Below are 18,466 nucleotides of genomic sequence, written 5' to 3'. Positions count from 1 at the left end.
GGCATGAACATCGACTTCTCTAACTTCCGCTAATGCCCCACCTCCCCCTCGTACCCCATCTGTTACTTATTTTTATACACACATTCTTTCTCTCACTCTCCTTTTTCTCCCTCTGTCCCTCTGAATATACCCCTTGCCCATCCTCTGGGTCCCCCCCCTCCCCTGTCTTTCTTCCCGGACCTCCTGTCCCATGATCCTCTCTTATCCCTTTTGCCTATCACCTGTCCAGCTCTTGGCTCCATCCTTCCCCCTCCTGTCTTCTCCTTATCATTTTGGATCTCCCCCTCCCCCTCCAACTTTCAAATCCCTTACTCACTCTTCCTTCAGTTAGTCCTGACGAAGGGTCTCGGCCTGAAACGTCGACTGCACCTCTTCCGAGAGATGCTGCCTGGCTTGCTGCGTTCACCAGCAACTTTTATGTGTGTTGCTTGAATTTCCAGCATCTGCAGAATTTCTGTTGTTTACAATACTACAAGTGTTGCCTGACTAGTGTCTTACAAAGGCTCAGGATCATTTCCTTCCTTTTATATTCTATTACCCTTGAGATAAATGCCAACATTGCATTTGTCTTCTTTACCACAGACTCAGTCTGTAAATTAACCATCTGGGAATCTTGTACGAGAACTCCCAAGTCCCTCTGCACCTCTGATGTTTGAACCTTCTCCCCATTTAGATAATAGTCTGCACGATTGTCCCTTTACCAAAATGCATTATCATACATTTCCCAACACTGTATTACATCTGCTACTTTTTTGTGTATTCTTCCAACTTTCGGTTGTAATCTGTTAGGGGGCATGTATATAACTGTCAATAGACAGTAGGTGCAGGAGTAGGCCATTCGGCCCTTCGAGCCAGCACCGTCATACACTGTGATCATGGCTGATCATCCACAATCAGTACCCCCTTCCTGCCTTCTCCCCATATCCCTTAACTCCACTATCTTTAAGAGCTGTATTTAACTCTTTCTTGAAAGCATCTAGAGAATTGGCCTCCACTGCCTTCTGAGGCAGAGCATTCCACAGATATCAGGATCCTTTTACCCTTGCTGTTTCTTAACTCACTTCACAAGGATTCAACATCTTCCGATCCTATGTCTCATCTTTCAACTGATTTGATGCCATTCTTTACCAGCTCAGATATGCCAGCCTCTCTGCCTACCTTCCTATCCCTCCAATACAATGTGTAACCTTGGACATTCAGTTCCCAACTACAACCATCCTTCAGCCACAATTCAGAGATGGCCACAACATCATACCTGACAATCTGTTATAGTGCAACAAGATCATCCACCTTATTTCTTGTACTCAGTGCATTGAGATATAACACTTTGAGTACTGTATTTGCTACCCTTTTTGATTCTGCATCCCTCATGCACCGATTCTCACCCTGCTGGCTGCAATTTTGTCCTATTATCTGCCAGCTCTTCCTAACAGTCTGACTGTATACTATCTTTACTTTTTACCACCCGTTCTATCGTCAGTCCCTTCACTCTAGTTCCCACCCCCTGCCAAATTAGTTTAAACCCTCCCCAACAGCTCTAAAAAAAACCTGCCCATGAGAATATTGGTTCCCCTCAGGTTCAGGTGCAACCCGTCAGATTGGCATAGTTCATACCTCCCTCAGAAGAGATCCCAATGATCCAAGAACCTGAAGCCCTGCCCCCTGCACCAGCTTCTCAGCCATGCATTTATCTGCCAAATCATCCGGTTTCTACCCTCACTGGCGCGTGGCACAGGCAGCAATCCAGAAATTACTACCCTGGAGGTCCTGCTTCTCAGCTTTCTACCCGGCTCTGTCAATTCAATTTTCAATGCATTTTCTATGTCATTGGTACCAATATGTACTAAGACATCTGGTTGCCCCCCTTCCACTTCCAAAATGTTGTGGATGCAATCTGAGATGTCCCTGATCCTGGCATCTGGGAGACAACATACCATCGGGGTGTCCTGTTCACGTCTACAGAATCTCCTGTCTGTTCTCCTCACTATTGAGTCTCCTATCACTACTGCTCCCTTCTTCTCTCGCTTTCCCTTCTGCACCACGTACCCATGCTCAGTGCCTGTAACCTGGTCACCATGGCATTCTCCCGGGAGGTCATCCCCCACAACAATATGCAAAATGGTATACCTATTATTGAGAGGAATGTCAACAGGGGTGCTCTGCTCTAACTGCCCATTCACATTTCCATTTCTTCTGACAGTCATCTAGCTACTCACCTTCTGCAACTTTGGGGTGACTACTTCTCTGCAACTCTGATCAATTATCTCCTCACTCTCCTGCGCAAGCCGAAGGTCATCCAGCTGCTGCTCCAGATCCCTAACACGGTCTTCAAGGAGTTGCAGCCGGATGCACTTCATGCAGATGTAGTTCCCTGGGAGACTCTGGGCCTCCCAGTTCTCCAACATCCAGCACGAAGAGCACACAACAACCATTTACTACATTAGGTACAGTAACAGAAAAATAAGGAACCTTAACCCTTCCTGTGTCCTGCACCTTGCATGTAACTATCTCTCAATATGTCCTCTATTATTCCTCCAGCTCCATCTCCATCTCCTTAACACAAATTATTAGAAGCTGCAGCTGGTTGCACCTTTTGCAAGTGTAGTTGTTGGGGCCACTGGAGATCTCCCTGCCTTTCCATATCCCACAACAGGAGCATTCCTCTATCCTAGCATCTCTACTGTCCTAACTAAGCAAATGTAAAGAAGGACAGGGGAGCCTGTACCTACAGCTTTTTGTTTTTGCCTTCTCTGACTGAAGGCTCTCCCATCCACTCCAACAATGGCTTCCCCCCATGCCCCTGCCTTTTTAAAATTGTTTTCTTGCTAATCAATTCCAAGCAGCAATTGGCCGCTGCACAGCTCCAGAAACCTGCCATGAGTCACTGCTTTTAACAGTCAGTCAGCTAACCTGAACGAATTACGACCTCTCAAGCCTGTGGTCTCTCTGAATGGTTGCTGGTCAAAGCTCCAAAAATGTTGGGTTCAGGTTAGATTCTCAGAGATATTGACACCTAAGAACTTATTAATGCTTACTCTTTCCACTTCTGTTCCCCGTACGCAGACTGGTGTATGTTTCCTCATCTTTAACTTTTTTGAAGTCCACAATCAGTTCTTTGGTCTTACTGACGTTGAGTCCAAGGTTGTTGCTGCGACAGCACTCAACTAGCTGATATATCTCGCTCCTGTACGCCCTTTCATCACCATCTGAAATTCTGCCAGCAATTGTATTGTCAGCAAATTTATAGATGGCATTTGAGCTGTGCCTAGCCACGCAGTTATGGGTGTAGACAGAGTAGAACTTAGGTTCAGCACATATCCCTGAGGGGTGCCAGTGTTATCAGCGACGTGGAGATGTTATTTCCAAACTGCACAGATTGTGGTCTTCTGTTTAGGAAGTCGAGGATCCAGTTGTAGAGGGAGGTACAGAGGCCCAGGTTCTGGAGTTTTTTGATCAGAAATGTAGGAATGAGTGTGTTAAGTGCTGAGCTGTAGTCAATGAACAGCTTCCTGACATAGGTGTTCGTATTGTCCAGTTGATCTAAGGCCGCGTGAAGAGCCAATGAGATTGCCTCTGCCGTAGACTATTGTGGTAATGGGCAAATTGCAGTGAGTTCAGATCCTTTCTGAGTCAGGAGTTAATTCTAGTTATAACCAAACTCTAAAAGCACTTCATATAGATGTGAATTTTACTGAATGATAGTCGTTAAGGCAGCTCACCCAACTCTTCTTGTGCACTGGTGTAATTGTTCTTTTGAAGCAGGTGGGAACTTCTGACTGTAGGAATGGGAGACTGAAAATATTCTTTGTATCCTCTTTAACCACAGGTGAGGTGGCAGAATACAGTGTTCTCTGTCTAAGAAAGGAAACAGGGACGAACCAGGAAATTATGGGCCAGTGCACTTTGCATTAATGATAGGAAAATTATTGGAGAGGATTCTTAGGGACATGATTTATAGATTTAATCACATTTGGAAAAGCAAGGACAGATTGGGGATAGTCAGCATGGTTTTGTGCCAGGAGGTCATGTCTCACATCTGAGTATTTTTCAGCAAGTTGATCGATGGATGTTATCTACCTGGACTTCAGAAAAACATTTGATAATGTTCCTCAAAGGGCACCAGTCCAGAAGCTGAAGCCAATGGGATGACTGTAAATTAGGCTGGTGTTAAATGGTAGATGTTAGTGGTGGAGGGATCTTTTCTGACTGGAGGTCTGAGACCAGTGGTGTTCACAGGGATCAGTAACTTTAGTAAGTTTGCAGATGCACAAAAACTGGTGGAGCTGTAGATAGCGAGGAAGGTTGTCAAAGGGTATAACAGGATAGAGATTGGTTAGAAATGTGGGTGGAGCAACGTTAGATGGAGTTTAATCCAGACAGGTGAGGTGATGCACTTGGGCTCATAAGGCGCAGGATAGAAGAAGTTCCACAGAAGAAGTAGTTCCACAGAAGAAGTTGTTCTCAAATGGCAGGGGTAGGCAACCAGGGCTGACAAGGCAAGTTGAGGACTACATAAAAGCCAAGGAAAGGGCATGTAGGGTAGCAAAAGTGATTGGGAAGATTTTAAAATCCAACAAAACGCAACTGAAAATGCTATAAGAAGGGAAAAGATGATATATGAGGGCAGACTCACCAATAGTGTAAAGCAGGATACTAAAAGTATTTTCAGTTCTATAAAAGGTAAAAGAAAGGTGAGAGTTGATATTGGACCAATGGAAAATGATGCTGGGGAGGTGGTAATGGGGGACAAAGAATTGGAAGATGAACGTAAGGAAAATGGCATATGAATTTAACGCAAACACGAGGAAATCTGCAGATGCTGGAATTTCAAGCAACACACATCAAAGTTGCTGGTGAACGCAGCAGGCCAGGCAGCATCTCTAGGAAGAGGTACAGTCGACGTTTCGGGCCGAGACCCTTCGTCAGGACTAACTGAAGGAAGAGCTAGTAAGAGATTTGAAAGTGGGAGGGGGAGGGGGAGATCCAAAATGATAGGAGAAGACAGGAGGGGGAGGGATGTAGCCAAGAGCTGGACAGGTGATTGGCAAAAGGGATATGAGAGGATCATGGGACAGGAGGCCCAGGGAGAAAGAAAAAGGGGGGGGGGTAAAGTGAGAGGGACAGAGGGAGAAAAAGAGAGAGAAAAAGAATGTGTGTATATAAATAAATAACAGATGGGGTACGAGGGGGAGGTGGGGCATTAGCAGAAGTTTGAGAAGTCAATGTTCATGCCATCAGGTTGGAGGGTACCCAGACGGAATATAAGGTGTTGTTCCTCCAACCTGAGTGTGGCTTCATCTTTACAGTAGAGGAGGCCGTGGATAGACATGTCAGAATGGGAATGGGATGTGGAATTAAAATGTGTGGCCACTGGGAGATCCTGCTTTCTCTGGCGGTCAGAGCGTAGGTGTTCAGCAAAGCGGCCTCCCAGTCTGTGTCGGGTCTCGCCAATATATAGAAGGCCACATCGGGAGCACCGGGCGCAGTATATCACCCCAGCTGACTCACAGGTGAAGTGTTGCCTCACCTGGAAGGACTGTCTGGGGCCCTGTATGGTGGTAAGGGAGGAAATGTAAGGGCATGTGTAGCACTTGTTCCACTTACAAGGATAATTGCCAGGAGGGAGACCGGTGGGTAGGGATGGGGGGGACGAATAGACAAGAGAGTCACGTAGGGAGTGATCCCTGTGGAAAGCAGAGAGAGGGAGGGAGGGAAAGATGTGGTTAGTGGTGGGATCCCGTTGGAGGTGGCCTGCTCTACTGTAAAGATGAAGCCACACTCGGGTTGGAGGAACAACACCTTATATTCCATCTGGGTAGCCTCCAACCTGGTGGCATGAACATTGACTTCTCTAATTTCCGCTAATGCCTCACCTCCCCCTTGTACCCCATCCGTTATTCATTTTTATACACACATTCTTTTTCTCTCCTTTTTCTCTCTCTGCCCCTTGCCCATCCTCTGGGTTTTTTCCCCCCTCCCCCTTTTTCCTTCTCCCTGGGCCTCCTGTCCCATGATCCTCTCATATCCCTTTTGTCAATCCCCTGTCCAGCTCTTGGCTCCATCCCTCCCCCTCCTGTCTTCTCCTATCATTTTGGATCTCCCCCTCCCCCTCCAACTTCCAAATCCCTTACTCACTCTTCCTTCAGTTAGGCCTGACGAAGGGTCTCGGCCTGAAACGTCGACTGTACCTCTTCCTAGAGATGCTGCCTGGCCTGCTGCGTTCACCAGCAACTTTGATGTGTGTTGCTTGAACTTAATGGGTAACTTGCATCAGTCTTCACTGTGGAAGACACCAGTAGTGTGCCAAAGGTCCATGAGTTTCATTGCTATTACAAAGGAAAAAGCACTAGGCAAACTCAAAGGTCTTAAGGTGGATATGTCACCTGGACCAGGTGGGCTCCTTACATCCCTAAGTCCTGAGAAAGGTTGCTGAATAGATAACAGATGTTTTGGTCATGACCTTTCAAGAATCACTTGATTCTGGTATTTCCCAGAGGTGTAGAAGATTGCAAATGTCTCTCCACTCATTCAGAAGGGAGGAGGGCAAAAGAAAGGAAATTATAGACTGAACAACAGGAATTCTGCAGACGCTGGAAATTCAAGCAACACACATAAAAGTTGCTGGTGAACGCAGCAGGCCAGGCAGCATCTCTCGGAAGAGGTGCAGTCGACGTTTCAGGCCGAGACCCTTCGTCAGGACTAACTGAAGGAAGAGTGAGTAAGAGATTTGAAAGTTGGAGGGGGAGGGGGAGATCCAAAATGATAGGAGAAGACAGGAGGGGGAGGGATGGAGCCAAGAGCTGGACAGGTGATAGGCAAAAGGGATAAGAGAGGATCATGGGACAGGAGGTCCGGGAAGAAAGACAAGCGGGGGGGCGGGACCCAGAGGATAGGCAAGGGGTATATTCAGAGGGACAGAGGGAGAAAAAGGAGAGTGAGAGAAAGAATGTGTGTATAAAAATAAGTAACAGATGGGGTACGAGGGGGAGGTGGGGCATTAGCGGAAGTTAGAGAAGTCAATGTTCATGCCATCAGGTTGGAGGCTACCCAGACGGAATATAAGGTGTTGTTCCTCCAATCTGAGTGTGGCTTCATCTTTACAGTAGAGGAGGCCGTGGATAGACATATCAGAATGGGAATGGGATGTGGAATTAAAATGTGTGGCCACTGGGAGATCCTGCTTTCTCTGGCAGACAGAGCGTAGATGTTCAGCAAAGCGGTCTCCCAGTCTGCGTCGATATATAAAAGGCCACATCGGGAGCACCGGACGCAGTATATCACCCCAGCCGACTCACAGGTGAAGTGTTGCCTCACCTGGAAGGACTGTTTGGGGCCCTGAATGGTGGTAAGGGAGGAAGCGTAAGGGCATGTGTAGCGCTTGTTCCGCTTACACGGATAAGTGCCAGGAGGGAAATCGGTGGGGCGGGATGGGGGGGACGAATGGACAAGGGAGTTGCATAGGGAGCGATCCCTGCGGAATGCAGAGAGGGGAGGTAGGGAAAGATGTGCTTAGTGGTGGGATCCCGTTGGATGTGGCGGAAGTTACGGAGAATAATATGTTGGACCCGGAGGCTGGTGGGGTGGTAGGTGAGGACCAGGGGAACCCTATTCCTAGTGGGGTGGCGGGAGGATTGAGTGAGAGCAGATGTACGTGAAATGGGGGAGATGCGTTTAAGAGCAGAGTTGATAGTGGAGGAAGGGAAGCCCCTTTCTTTAAAAAAGGAAGACATCTCCCTCGTCCTAGAATGAAAAGCCTCATCCTGAGAGCAGATGCGGCGGAGACGGAGGAATTGCGAGAAGGGGATGACGTTTTTGCAAGAGACAGGGTGAGAAGAGGAATAGTCCAGATAGCTGTGAGAGTCAGTAGGCTTATAGTAGACATCAGTGGATAAGCTGTCTCCAGAGACAGAGACAGAAAGATCTAGAAAGGGAAGGGAGGTGTCGGAAATGGACCAGGTAAACTTGAGGGCAGGGTGAAAGTTGGAGGCAAAGTTAATAAAGTCAACGAGCTCTGCATGCGTGCAGGAAGCAGCGCCAATGCAGTCGTCCATGTAGCGAAGGAAAAGTGGGGGACAGATACCAGAATAGGCACGGAACATAGATTGTTCCACAAAGCCAACAAAAAGGCAGGCATAACTAAGACCCATACGGGTGCCCATAGCTACACCTTTAGTTTGGAGGAAGTGGGAGGAGCCAAAGGAGAAATTATTACGAATAAGGACTAATTCTGCTAGACGGAGCAGAGTGGTGGTAGAGGGGAACTGATTAGGTCTGGAATCCAAAAAGAAGCGTAGAGCTTTGAGACCTTCCTGATGGGGGATGGAAGTATATAGGGACTGGACATCCATGGTGAAAATAAAGCGGTGGGGTCCAGGGAACTTAAAATCATCGAAAAGTTTAAGAGCGTGAGAAGTGTCACGAACATAGGTCGGAAGGGATTGAACAAGGGGGGATAAAACCGTGTTGAGGTATGCAGAAACGAGTTCGGTGGGGCAGGAGCAAGCTGAGACAATAGGTCTGCCAGGACAGGCAGGTTTGTGGATCTTGGGTAGGAGATAGAAACGGGAAGTGCGGGGTGTGGGAACTATAAGGTTGTTAGCAGTGGATGGGAGATCCCCTGAGCGGATAAAGTCGGTGATGGTGTGGGAGACAATGGCCTGGTGCTCCTTAGTGGGGTCGCGATCGAGGGGTAAATAAGAAAAGGTATCTGCGAGTTGTCGCTGTGCCTCGACAAGGTAGAGGTCAGTACGCCAGACTACAACAGCACCCCCCTTATCGGCGGGTTTAATAATAAGGTTAGGATTAGTGTTGCTTGAAATTATAGACCAGTTAGCCTAACCTCAGTGGTTAGGGGAGTGTTGGGGTCTATTATTAATGATGAGGTTTCAGGGTACTTGGAGACTAATGATAAAATAAGCCATGGTTTCTGTAAAAGGAAATCTTGCCTGACAAACCTGTTAAAGTTCTTTGAGGAAGTAATAAGCAGGGTGGACAAAGGAGAGGCAGTGGATGTTATTTACTTACATTTTCAGAAGACATTTGATAAGGTGCCACGCGTGAGTCCACTTAACAAGATAAAACCGTATGGCGTGGATACTGGCATAGATAGAAGAATAGCTGACAGGCAGGAGGCAGCAAGTGGGAATAAAGGGAGCCTTTTCTGGTTGTCTGCCAGTGACTAGTGGTGTTCCTCAGGGGACCACTACTTTTCACATTGTTTATCAGTGTTTTGGATAATGGAATTGATGACTTTGTGACAAAGTTTGCGGATGATACAAAGGTAAGTGGAGGGTAGACAAGTTGGCAGAATGGGCATATAAATGGCAGATGGAATACAGTGTTGGGAAATGTATGATGCATTTTGGTAAAAGAAACAATAGTGCAGACTATTATCTAAATGGGGAGAAGGTTTAAATATCAGAGGTACAGGGGACTAGGAGTCCTTGTGCAAGACTCACAGAAGGTTAATTTACAGGTTGAGCCTGTTGTAAAGAAGGCAAATGTAATGAGACATACAGGGGGATCTGGATTCTCTTGGAGGAGTTTATCTTACACAAATGTAATCCCCAGGTTCGGTGGGCTGGCGTAAATCTAGGGGAAGACAGTTGCCACCCCTGCCAAACTGATGAAACTTCGTTTGTGTGGATGCTGCATGATGTGTTCCCTGTTATAACTCAGTACTATGAAAGATCAGATGGCACACCATTTGCAATTAAACAATTGAGCTTTATAATTCTTAATTTGGCTATAGGGTTTATACAGAAAACAAAAAGTAAAAGGGTCCATTTTAATGAAATAGTCTATTGTGCACTTTGGAGCTGACGGCTTTCTGTCCATTAGTTCCCCATCGATTTTCTCCGCGCATCAGTGACTGCCGAACCCTTGCTTCAAGTCCACTGCGTCCTGCGGTATACCAGCTCACTCCTCTCGCATCAGACCCGACAAAAGACCGCGAATACCTCCTCTCAGACGCACAAGAAAGAAACAATACGCCTCTAATTGGATGGTGCATATTCCAAAGCCCTCGCAATCTCTAGTCATAACCCAAACACTGCTGCTGTAGAAAAACCATTATATTAGCAGTAAGACCTCACAGAGAAGCCATCATGTTAACAGTGAAACCTCACAGAGCTTTACACAAAGTATTTGTTTAATTATTCTGCCATTTGCTTATTCATCACCTTCATGTTTCTGCCTGTAAAGGACAAATGTCCTCAGTAATCCTTACAGTCTTTACAGTGTCCTTGTGTCTTGCTAATTTATTCTCACATTGCTTTCTTCATCCATTGCTTGGACAACCTTCACTAAGTTCTGAGCCCGGATGGGCTGAGTTTAATTTCCTCAGATTGGAAGTGGCCAAGATGTGAATCTGTGAGCACAAATGTGTCAGTTGTCAGAGGCCGTAAGGTGAAGTCGAGGAGTAAGAAGTATCAATAAGATAGGAATTTTTTTTTAAATGAGAGGTGGGTTTGGATCATGATGCTTGACGGGGTGGTGACAGCATTTAAGCACCAAGTTGTCAAAGTGGGCTAATCCAAGTGCTAGGAAATGGGTTAAGTAGAGCTTTGAGTGCAGAACTCTGACATTCCCCCACATACCTTTCATATCAAATCAAATTTCAGTATCATTCAGACTCTACATGGATACAGTTAAACAAGATAGTGTTCCTTTGGGGCCAAGGTACATAACAGCCAGTCAAAATAGCGAGAGAGAAAAAAAACACACGTCATTATGTAAGAAAACGTGTATTCTCCTAGTCCCTGAGCGCCGTGCAAATTGATCGTACAGCTCCTGTCATTGTGCCAGTCAAACACTGGCAGGTAGCAGTGACGGGAGAAGCCAGCTCCCAACTGAGCACGGATTCCACGCTACACCACCTCCAGTGACATCTCACCTAGACTGCAGCAGCAGGCAAGCCCACTGGAGGCCCCGTCTTCGCTACAGCCAAAGCCACACTGCTGCTCGTCACCTGTCTCACTGCCAAACAAGGGAAGCAGGCCTGCAGCATCTCACATTATCAATGTCCAACAGGGTCTTGCAATCACAAGAGAAACGTCCAAGACTGTCATTTACAGTTACACTGCATGTTCCTTCCGTCCACCAACTCGGATGTATTCGAGTAGCAGGCAGCAGGATGGTGTACACCCAGGCTGGCTCCTCTGGTCCTTCCCTCAGTCGACTACCGGCTTCTCCTTCTCTGAACTAAGTCTTGCTTCTCCTTCTCTGATTTGTCTGGTAACTCTGAACAAGGAACAGATCACTGATGCTGTAGATCTGCTGTACCTGTTGTTCTTGGAGTACAGTAGAGGCTTACAATCATAAAAAACACATTTTAAAAAGAAAAATGCACCTTTGGTTGGCCCCGGAGAGGCCGCTGTGTTTGAACATGCCGCCAACTTACCAGAAGCTACTCCAATCACCTCAAAATTATGCCCCCTTATATTAGCCATTTCTGCCGTAGGGAAAAAGTTTCTGGCTGTCCACTATATGTAAACCTCTTACCGTGTACACCTCTATCAAGTCACCTGTCATCTTCCTTCGCTCCAAAAAGCTGTGGTTCACTCAACCTTTCCTCATCAACTCCCGGTAAATCCCCTCTGCACCTTCTCTACAGTTTGTGCTTAATCATCAATATGATAAGATGGGCCAAGGGGCCTGTTTTATCTTCTGAATGATTCTTCTTCCAGCTTGCAATTTTCTGGCTCTGTTATAAACTCTTCTCATGGATTTATACAATGTTACAACACGAGGATCTCCGGGCCACGCAGCGGTACCTCTCGCGGATCTGCTGGCCACGCGGCGGTACCTCTCGCGGATCTCCCGGCCGCGCGGTGGTACAGTATAGCAACGAGCCTGTTGGGCCCCCTTGTTCATGCCAAATGTTATCCCTCTTTGCTGTTCCCATTCAAGAACTGGTCCAAATGCCTTTTAAGTGTGGTAATTGTTTCTGTCTCTTCCACCTCCTCTGGCAGTTCCTTCCAGATACCCACCATCTTCTGTGCAGAAAATTTCCCCCTCATGTTTCCATTATACCTGTGGCCCCTCCCTTGTCCTGGGGAAGGGACTTCAATCACCCCTCTATCAGTAACCCAGCCCAGGCGAGTCTTGGAATGTCTTCTGCACGTTCTCTGTCACTACCATATCCTGCAGTGTGGTGAACACATCGCTAAGTACAGTCGGATCATTGTGTACAGCTACAAACTGACATTTCAACTCCTATACTTAGTCAAACACACCAGATACCTGCTTTCCAGTCCTGCCCACCCGTGTCTCCGTGGGGCAATGCCTCGGCACCCTGGTTTCAGGCACTGAGCATGGGTCTGTGGTGCAGAAGGGAAGGAGAGAGAAGGGAGCGGCAGTGATAGGGGACTCAGGAGTGAGGGGAACAAACAGGAGATTCTGTGGATGTGAACGGGACACCCGGATGGTAAGGTGCCTGCCAGGTGCCAGAGTCAGGGACGTCTCAGATCATGTCCACAACGTTTTGGAGAGGGAGGGAGAGCAACCAGATGTCTTGGTATATATCGGTAACAATGACATAGGAGGAAAAGCAAAGAGGTCCTGAAAAGAGATTTTAGAGAGCTAGGTAGAAAGCTGAGAAGCAGGACTTCCCAGGTAAAAATTTCTGGATTGCTACCTGTCCCACGCACCAGTGAGGGTAGAAGCAGGATGATTTGGCAGATAAATGTGTGGCTGAGAAGCTGGTGCAGGGGGCAAGGCTTCAGGTTCTTGGATCATTGGGATCTCTTCCGGGGCAGGTATGTCCTGTTCAAAAGTGACGGGTTGCACCGGAACCCAAGGGGGACCAATATTCTCGTGGGCAGGTTTGTTAGAGTTGATGGGGAGAGTTTAAACTAATTTGGCAGTGGGGTGGGAACTGGAGTGAAGGGACACATGATGGGTTGGATGGTAAAAAAGTAAAGATAGCGTGCAGTCAGGCTGTGAGGAAGGGCAGGCAGGTGATGGGACAGGGTGAGTATCTGTACATTAGGGATGCAAAATCAAAAAGGGTAGCAAATACCGTAAGGTGTTGCATTTCAATGTGCAGAGTCTAAGAAATAAGGTGGATGATCTTGTTGCACTATTACAGATTGTCAGGTATGATGTTGTGGCCATCACTGAATCGTGGATGAAGGATGCTTGTAGTTGGGAGCTAAATGTCCAAGGTTACACATTCTATCGGAGGGATAGGAAGGTAGGCAGAGGGGGTGGTGTGGTTCTGCTTGTAAAGAATGGCATCAAATCAGTAGAAAGATGTGACATAGGATCAGAAGATGTTGAATCCTTGTGGGTTGAGTTTAAAAAAAAACTGCAGGGGTAAAAGAACCCCGTTGATAGTAATATACAAGCTTCCCAACGGTGGCTGGGATGTGGACCACAGATTACAACAGAATAGAAAGTCATGTCAAAAGGGCAATGTTATGATAGTCATGGGAGATTTTAACATGCAGGTCGATTGGGAAAATCAGGTTGGTAATGGATCTCAAGAGAGTGAATTTGTTGAATGCCCAAGAGATAGCTTTTTAGAGCAGTTTGTTGTTGAGCCTATAAGGGGATCAACTATACTGGATTGGGAGTTATGTAATGAACCGGAGGCGGTTACGAAGCTTAAGGTAAAAGAATCCTTTGGAACCAGTGATCACAATATGATTGAGTTCAACTTGAAAATTGATGGGGAGAAAGTAAAGTCTGATGTAGCAGTATTTCAGTGGAGTAAGGGAAATTTCAGTGGTATGAGAGAGGAGCTGGCCAAAGTAAATTGGAAGGAGCTGCTGGCAGGGATGTCAGCAGAGCAGCAATGGCGAATGTTTCTGGGAAAAATGAGGAAGGTGCAGGACGTGTATTCCAAAAATGGAAAAAATACTTCAAATGGTAAAATAGTACAATCATGGCTGACAGGGGAAGTCAAAGCTAATGTAAAAGCAAAAGAAGGGGCATGCAACAAACCAAAAATTAGTGGGAAGATAGAGGATTAGGAAGTTTTTAAAAACTTACAGAGAGCAACTAAAAGAATCATTAGAAAGGAAAAGGTGAAATATGAAAGCAAGCTGGTAAATAATATCAAAGTGGATAGTAAAACCTTTTTCAAGTATGTAATAAATAAGAGACATGAGTGGATATAGGACCACTAGAAAATGAGGTAGGAGAAATAATAACCAGGTCAAGGAGATGGCTGACGAACTAAACAATTATTTTGCATCAGTCTTCACTGTGGAAGACACAAGCAGTGTGCCAGATGTTGTAGTATGTGAAGGAAGAGAAGTGGGTGCAATTACTATTACAGGAGAGAAGGTGCTCAAAAAGCTGAAAGACCAAGAAAAAGTACATTTTCAGGGATACCCCCTCCCTCAGGTCTCGATATCAATGTTTCTTAGGTCTTGCCCAATGTTTCTTAGGTCTTGCCATGTGTCCTCCCAGAATGCATCATCTTGCAAAATGCATTATCTTCCACCTGTCTGGATTAAATTCCACCCAGTTTTACAGTTGACCCATGTCTGACTGCATCTTCAGACAACTTTCACGATCTGTCACTTAAATTTACTAATCAGACAGCCTATCTTCCTATCCATGTTGTTATATAGCATTTATACAACTAAAGTTCCAGGTACCAACACGAGGAAGTAGCATCTTCCCAAAAGGTTTTTCAACATTCTGAACCGAAAGTGTTCCATTGGTTCACCTTGATATTGAAAACATTAATTTGGTTTGCTCAGTCTATTTGTCAATCAGAGTTCCCCATCAATACTGTATTGCTGCTCTTGGTTAATTTGCAGTTCCCTGTATCACAACCATCTCTCACTCGCTCTTTGGCCTTTCCCAGCTTGAGTGATCCTGTGGCCTTGAAAATATTCCTCCCCCTCCTGACTCATGTCCTGACAGGGTGGAAATTGCTTTGGGGGATCAGGAGGTGAGCCACTCCTCAAGGTTATGTAGTTGTAGTCCTGCTCTTGCAGATGTGCTGTTCACATGGCTGCTCCGCGTTGATAATAGGGGACACAGTAATGGATTTATTCACTGAATGCCACAGATGTTGCCCGGACTCCCCCATTGGCGGGTGTTATTCCCCAGCCGTTGCATGCTGAGAATTGTGTTCATGTGCTGCTGTGTGTGGAACGAGACCTTTCACCCCTCCAGTTTACCCTGCTGAGTATTTTCTTTAAGGACACCGTTGTCTCACAAACAGCATAAGCTGAAACATAGCCCAGTTTTAGTGGATGTCTTCAAGTATTCGTACTGTGTACTGCCCGTCAAAATGTAATTGCTGCCATAGTGTCCAAGATATCTACAGATACAGTTGTGCTGTTCACAATTTTCCCACCTTAGTGCCCGTTAAAATGTAAAGTGCAAGTCTTTTGTACCTTAGGGCAGTTTTCAAAAAGGTGGAAGGTTCTTCTGCGGTGTGGTACAGTCTCACTGTGGGAATGGCCATGCGCCCCGTTTGTACACAACTCTTGAGTGTGACGATAACTAGGTGATCTGTTCCTCACCGGATATTGGGTGAAGGGTCAAGGATTCACTCCTTCACTGGTACCATAGGGTCTAATGACGCAGAACATTCTACTGTCATGTCAGAAAGGTGATCCACCAGTGCTGGAGTGCTTTCCTGGGTTTCTGGCTGCAGGACTCAAGCGTTTAGATGGAGGGCGAGGTTCCCTGATGTGTAGGTAGTTTTGTCCACAGTGTTGATGATTGATCTCTCTTTGCGTTTCAGGTGAGATGGATGCTGAAAGCCAACCAAAGCGACTTTTCCAAGGAACTGCAACAATGCTGCCATCGGAAACATCCCACTCACCAGAACACCACTCCTGGTGAGAATACCCTTGTACTGGTGTTGTTCCAGTATCTGTTTATTGTACTAAAGAGACATTTTCCCATTGCTGTTGAGAAGTGAACTCTGCTCAGCCATCTTCCTTGCTCTCTGGATCTTTGAAATCTGAAGGTTCAACAACAGTTAGCTGCTGGTGTTTGTTCAGCACCTCATACCATCTGTGTAGACTGTGCATGGACACAACTCTGACCCCTTCACATGCATGAACATAGGCACACATGATCATAAACACATTACGCATGATCCATATGATGAAACACATCTGATCAGAGAATGTATACGTTGGTGCCAATGCTGGCATATATCCCCGACTCCCTGAATGACTGGCATCTGTCACAGGGTTCAGTGAACGAGCAGCAGAGACATTTCCCTGTAAAGGGAGGGGTGTGTGTGTCTAGGCAGGAACTGCAGTTGCTGGTGTTGTCTTGTTCTAATAATATGAAAATCTGGGGATTCATATGTAAGAAGTTCAGGACAGCACAGCAGCATATTGGTTAGCGTAGCGCTATTACATCATCAGCAATCTGGCTTCGATTCCTGCTGTCTGAAAGGAGTTGGTACATTCTCCCTGTGATCATGTAGATTTCGTCTGTGTATTGCAGTTTTCTCCCACATTCCAAAGACATATGGGAATGTAGGTTACCTGATCATGTATGTGAAATTCGGCAACATAGGCCTCTAAGCTTGTATCTCTAAATTAGAAAAGTAAAGGCCCTCTCACCCTCTTCAATGCGCTCTGCGTTGACCCTGACACCCTCTCCAATCCACTGTGTAGACCCCCACTGACCCTCTCCAATCCACTCTGTGTAGACCTCGTCACCCTCTCCAATCCACTGTGTAGACCCTGTCACCCTCTCGAATCCACTCTGTGTAGACCCCCAGTGACCCTCTCGAATCCACTGTGTAGACCACCAGTGACCCTCTCTAATTGACTGTGTAGACCCAGTCACCCTCTCCAATCGACTGTGTAGACCCCGTCACCCTCTCCAATCCACTCTGTGTAGACCCCCACTGACCCTCTCCAATCCACTGTGTAGACCCCCACTGACCCTCTCCAATCCACTGTGTAGACCCAGTCACCCTCTCCAATCGACTGTATAGACCCCATCACCCTCTCCAATCGACTGTGTAGACGCCATCACCCTCTCGAATCCACTCTGTGTAGACCCCCACTGACCCTCTCCAATCCACTGTGTAGACCCAGTCACCCTCTCCAATCGACTGTGTAGACCCCGTCACCCTCTCGAATCCACTCTGTGTAGACCCCCACTGACCCTCTCCAATCCACTGTGTAGACCCAGTCACCCTCTCCAATCCGCTGTGTAGACCCAGTCACCCTCTCTAATCGACTGTGTAGACCCTGTCATCGTCTCCAATCCACTCTGTGTAGACCCCCACTGACCCTCTCCAATCCACTGTGTAGACCCCCACTGACCCTCTCCAATCCACTGTGTAGACCCAGTCACACTCTCCAATCCACTGTGTAGACCCCGTCACCCTCTCCAATCCACTGTGTAGACCCTGTCACCCTCTCGAATCCACTCTGTGTAGACCCCCACTGACCCTCTCCAATCCACTGTGTACACCCTGTCACCCTCTCCAATCCACTGTGCAGACCCTGTCACCCTCTCGAATCCACTCTGTGTAGACCCCCACTGACCCTCTCCAATCCACTGTGTAGACCCAGTCACCCTCTCCAATCCACTGTGTAGACACCCACTGACCCTCTCCAATCGACTGTGTAGACCCAGTCACCCACTCCAATCCACTGTGTAGACCCCCACTGACCCTCTCCAATCGACTATGTAGACCCCCACTGACCCTCTCCAATCCACTGTGTAGACCCCCACTGACCTTCTCCAATCCACTGTGTAGACCCCCACTGACCCTCTCCAATCCACTGTGTAGACCCCGTCACCCTCTCCAATGCACTGTGTAGACCCTGGCACCCTCTCGAATCCACTGTGTAGACCCCCACTGACCCTGCCCAATCAGCTGTGTAGACCCCCACTGACCTTCTCCAATCCACTGTGTAGACCCCGTCACCCTCTCCAATCGACTGTGTAGACCCCGTCACCCTCTCGAATCCACTCTGTGTAGACCCCCAGTGACCCTCTGCAATCCACTGTGTAGATCCTGTCACCCTCTCAAATCCACAGTGTAGACCCAGTCACCCTCTCAAATCCACTCTGTGTAGACCCCCACTGACCCTCTCCAATCCACTGTGTACACCCTGTCACCCTCTCCAATCCACTGTGTAGACCCCCACTGACCCTCTCCAATCCACTGTGTTGACCCCCAGTGACCCTCTCCAATCCACTGTGTAGACCCAGTCACCCTCTTGAATCCACTCTGTGTAGACCCCCACTGACCCTCTCCAATCCACTGTGTAGACCCAGTAACCCTCTCCAATCGACTGTGTAGACCCCGTCACCCTCTCCAATCCACTGTGTAGACCCCCACTGACCCTCTCCAATCCACTGTGTAGACCCCCAATGACCCTCTCCAATCCACTGTGTAGACCCCCACTGACCCTCTCCAATCCACTGTGTAGACCCCCAGTGACCCTCTCCAATCCACTGTGTACACCCTGTCACCCTCTCGAATCCACTGTGTCGACCCAGTCACCCTCTCGAA

The 18,466-nt window shown here is 47.2% G+C and overlaps 1 protein-coding gene across 1 annotated transcript in view; it reads left to right on the top strand.

The window, feature by feature from the left end:
* The window catches only part of pabir2 (PABIR family member 2), a 169,221-nt gene that overhangs the window by 137,354 nt on the left and 13,401 nt on the right, over nt 1–18,466 (top strand). Inside the window, exon 9 of the mRNA XM_063061201.1 lies at nt 15,713–15,809. Within this exon, the coding sequence (XP_062917271.1) occupies nt 15,713–15,809 (97 nt within the window). The remainder of the gene's footprint in view (nt 1–15,712; nt 15,810–18,466) is intronic.

This window comes from Mobula hypostoma, chromosome 10 (assembly GCF_963921235.1).
Source record: "Mobula hypostoma chromosome 10, sMobHyp1.1, whole genome shotgun sequence".
Lineage (NCBI taxonomy): Eukaryota > Metazoa > Chordata > Chondrichthyes > Myliobatiformes > Myliobatidae > Mobula > Mobula hypostoma.
The sequence above is the reverse complement of the archived record's forward strand: the minus strand, read 5'-3'. Positions and strand labels throughout refer to the sequence as shown.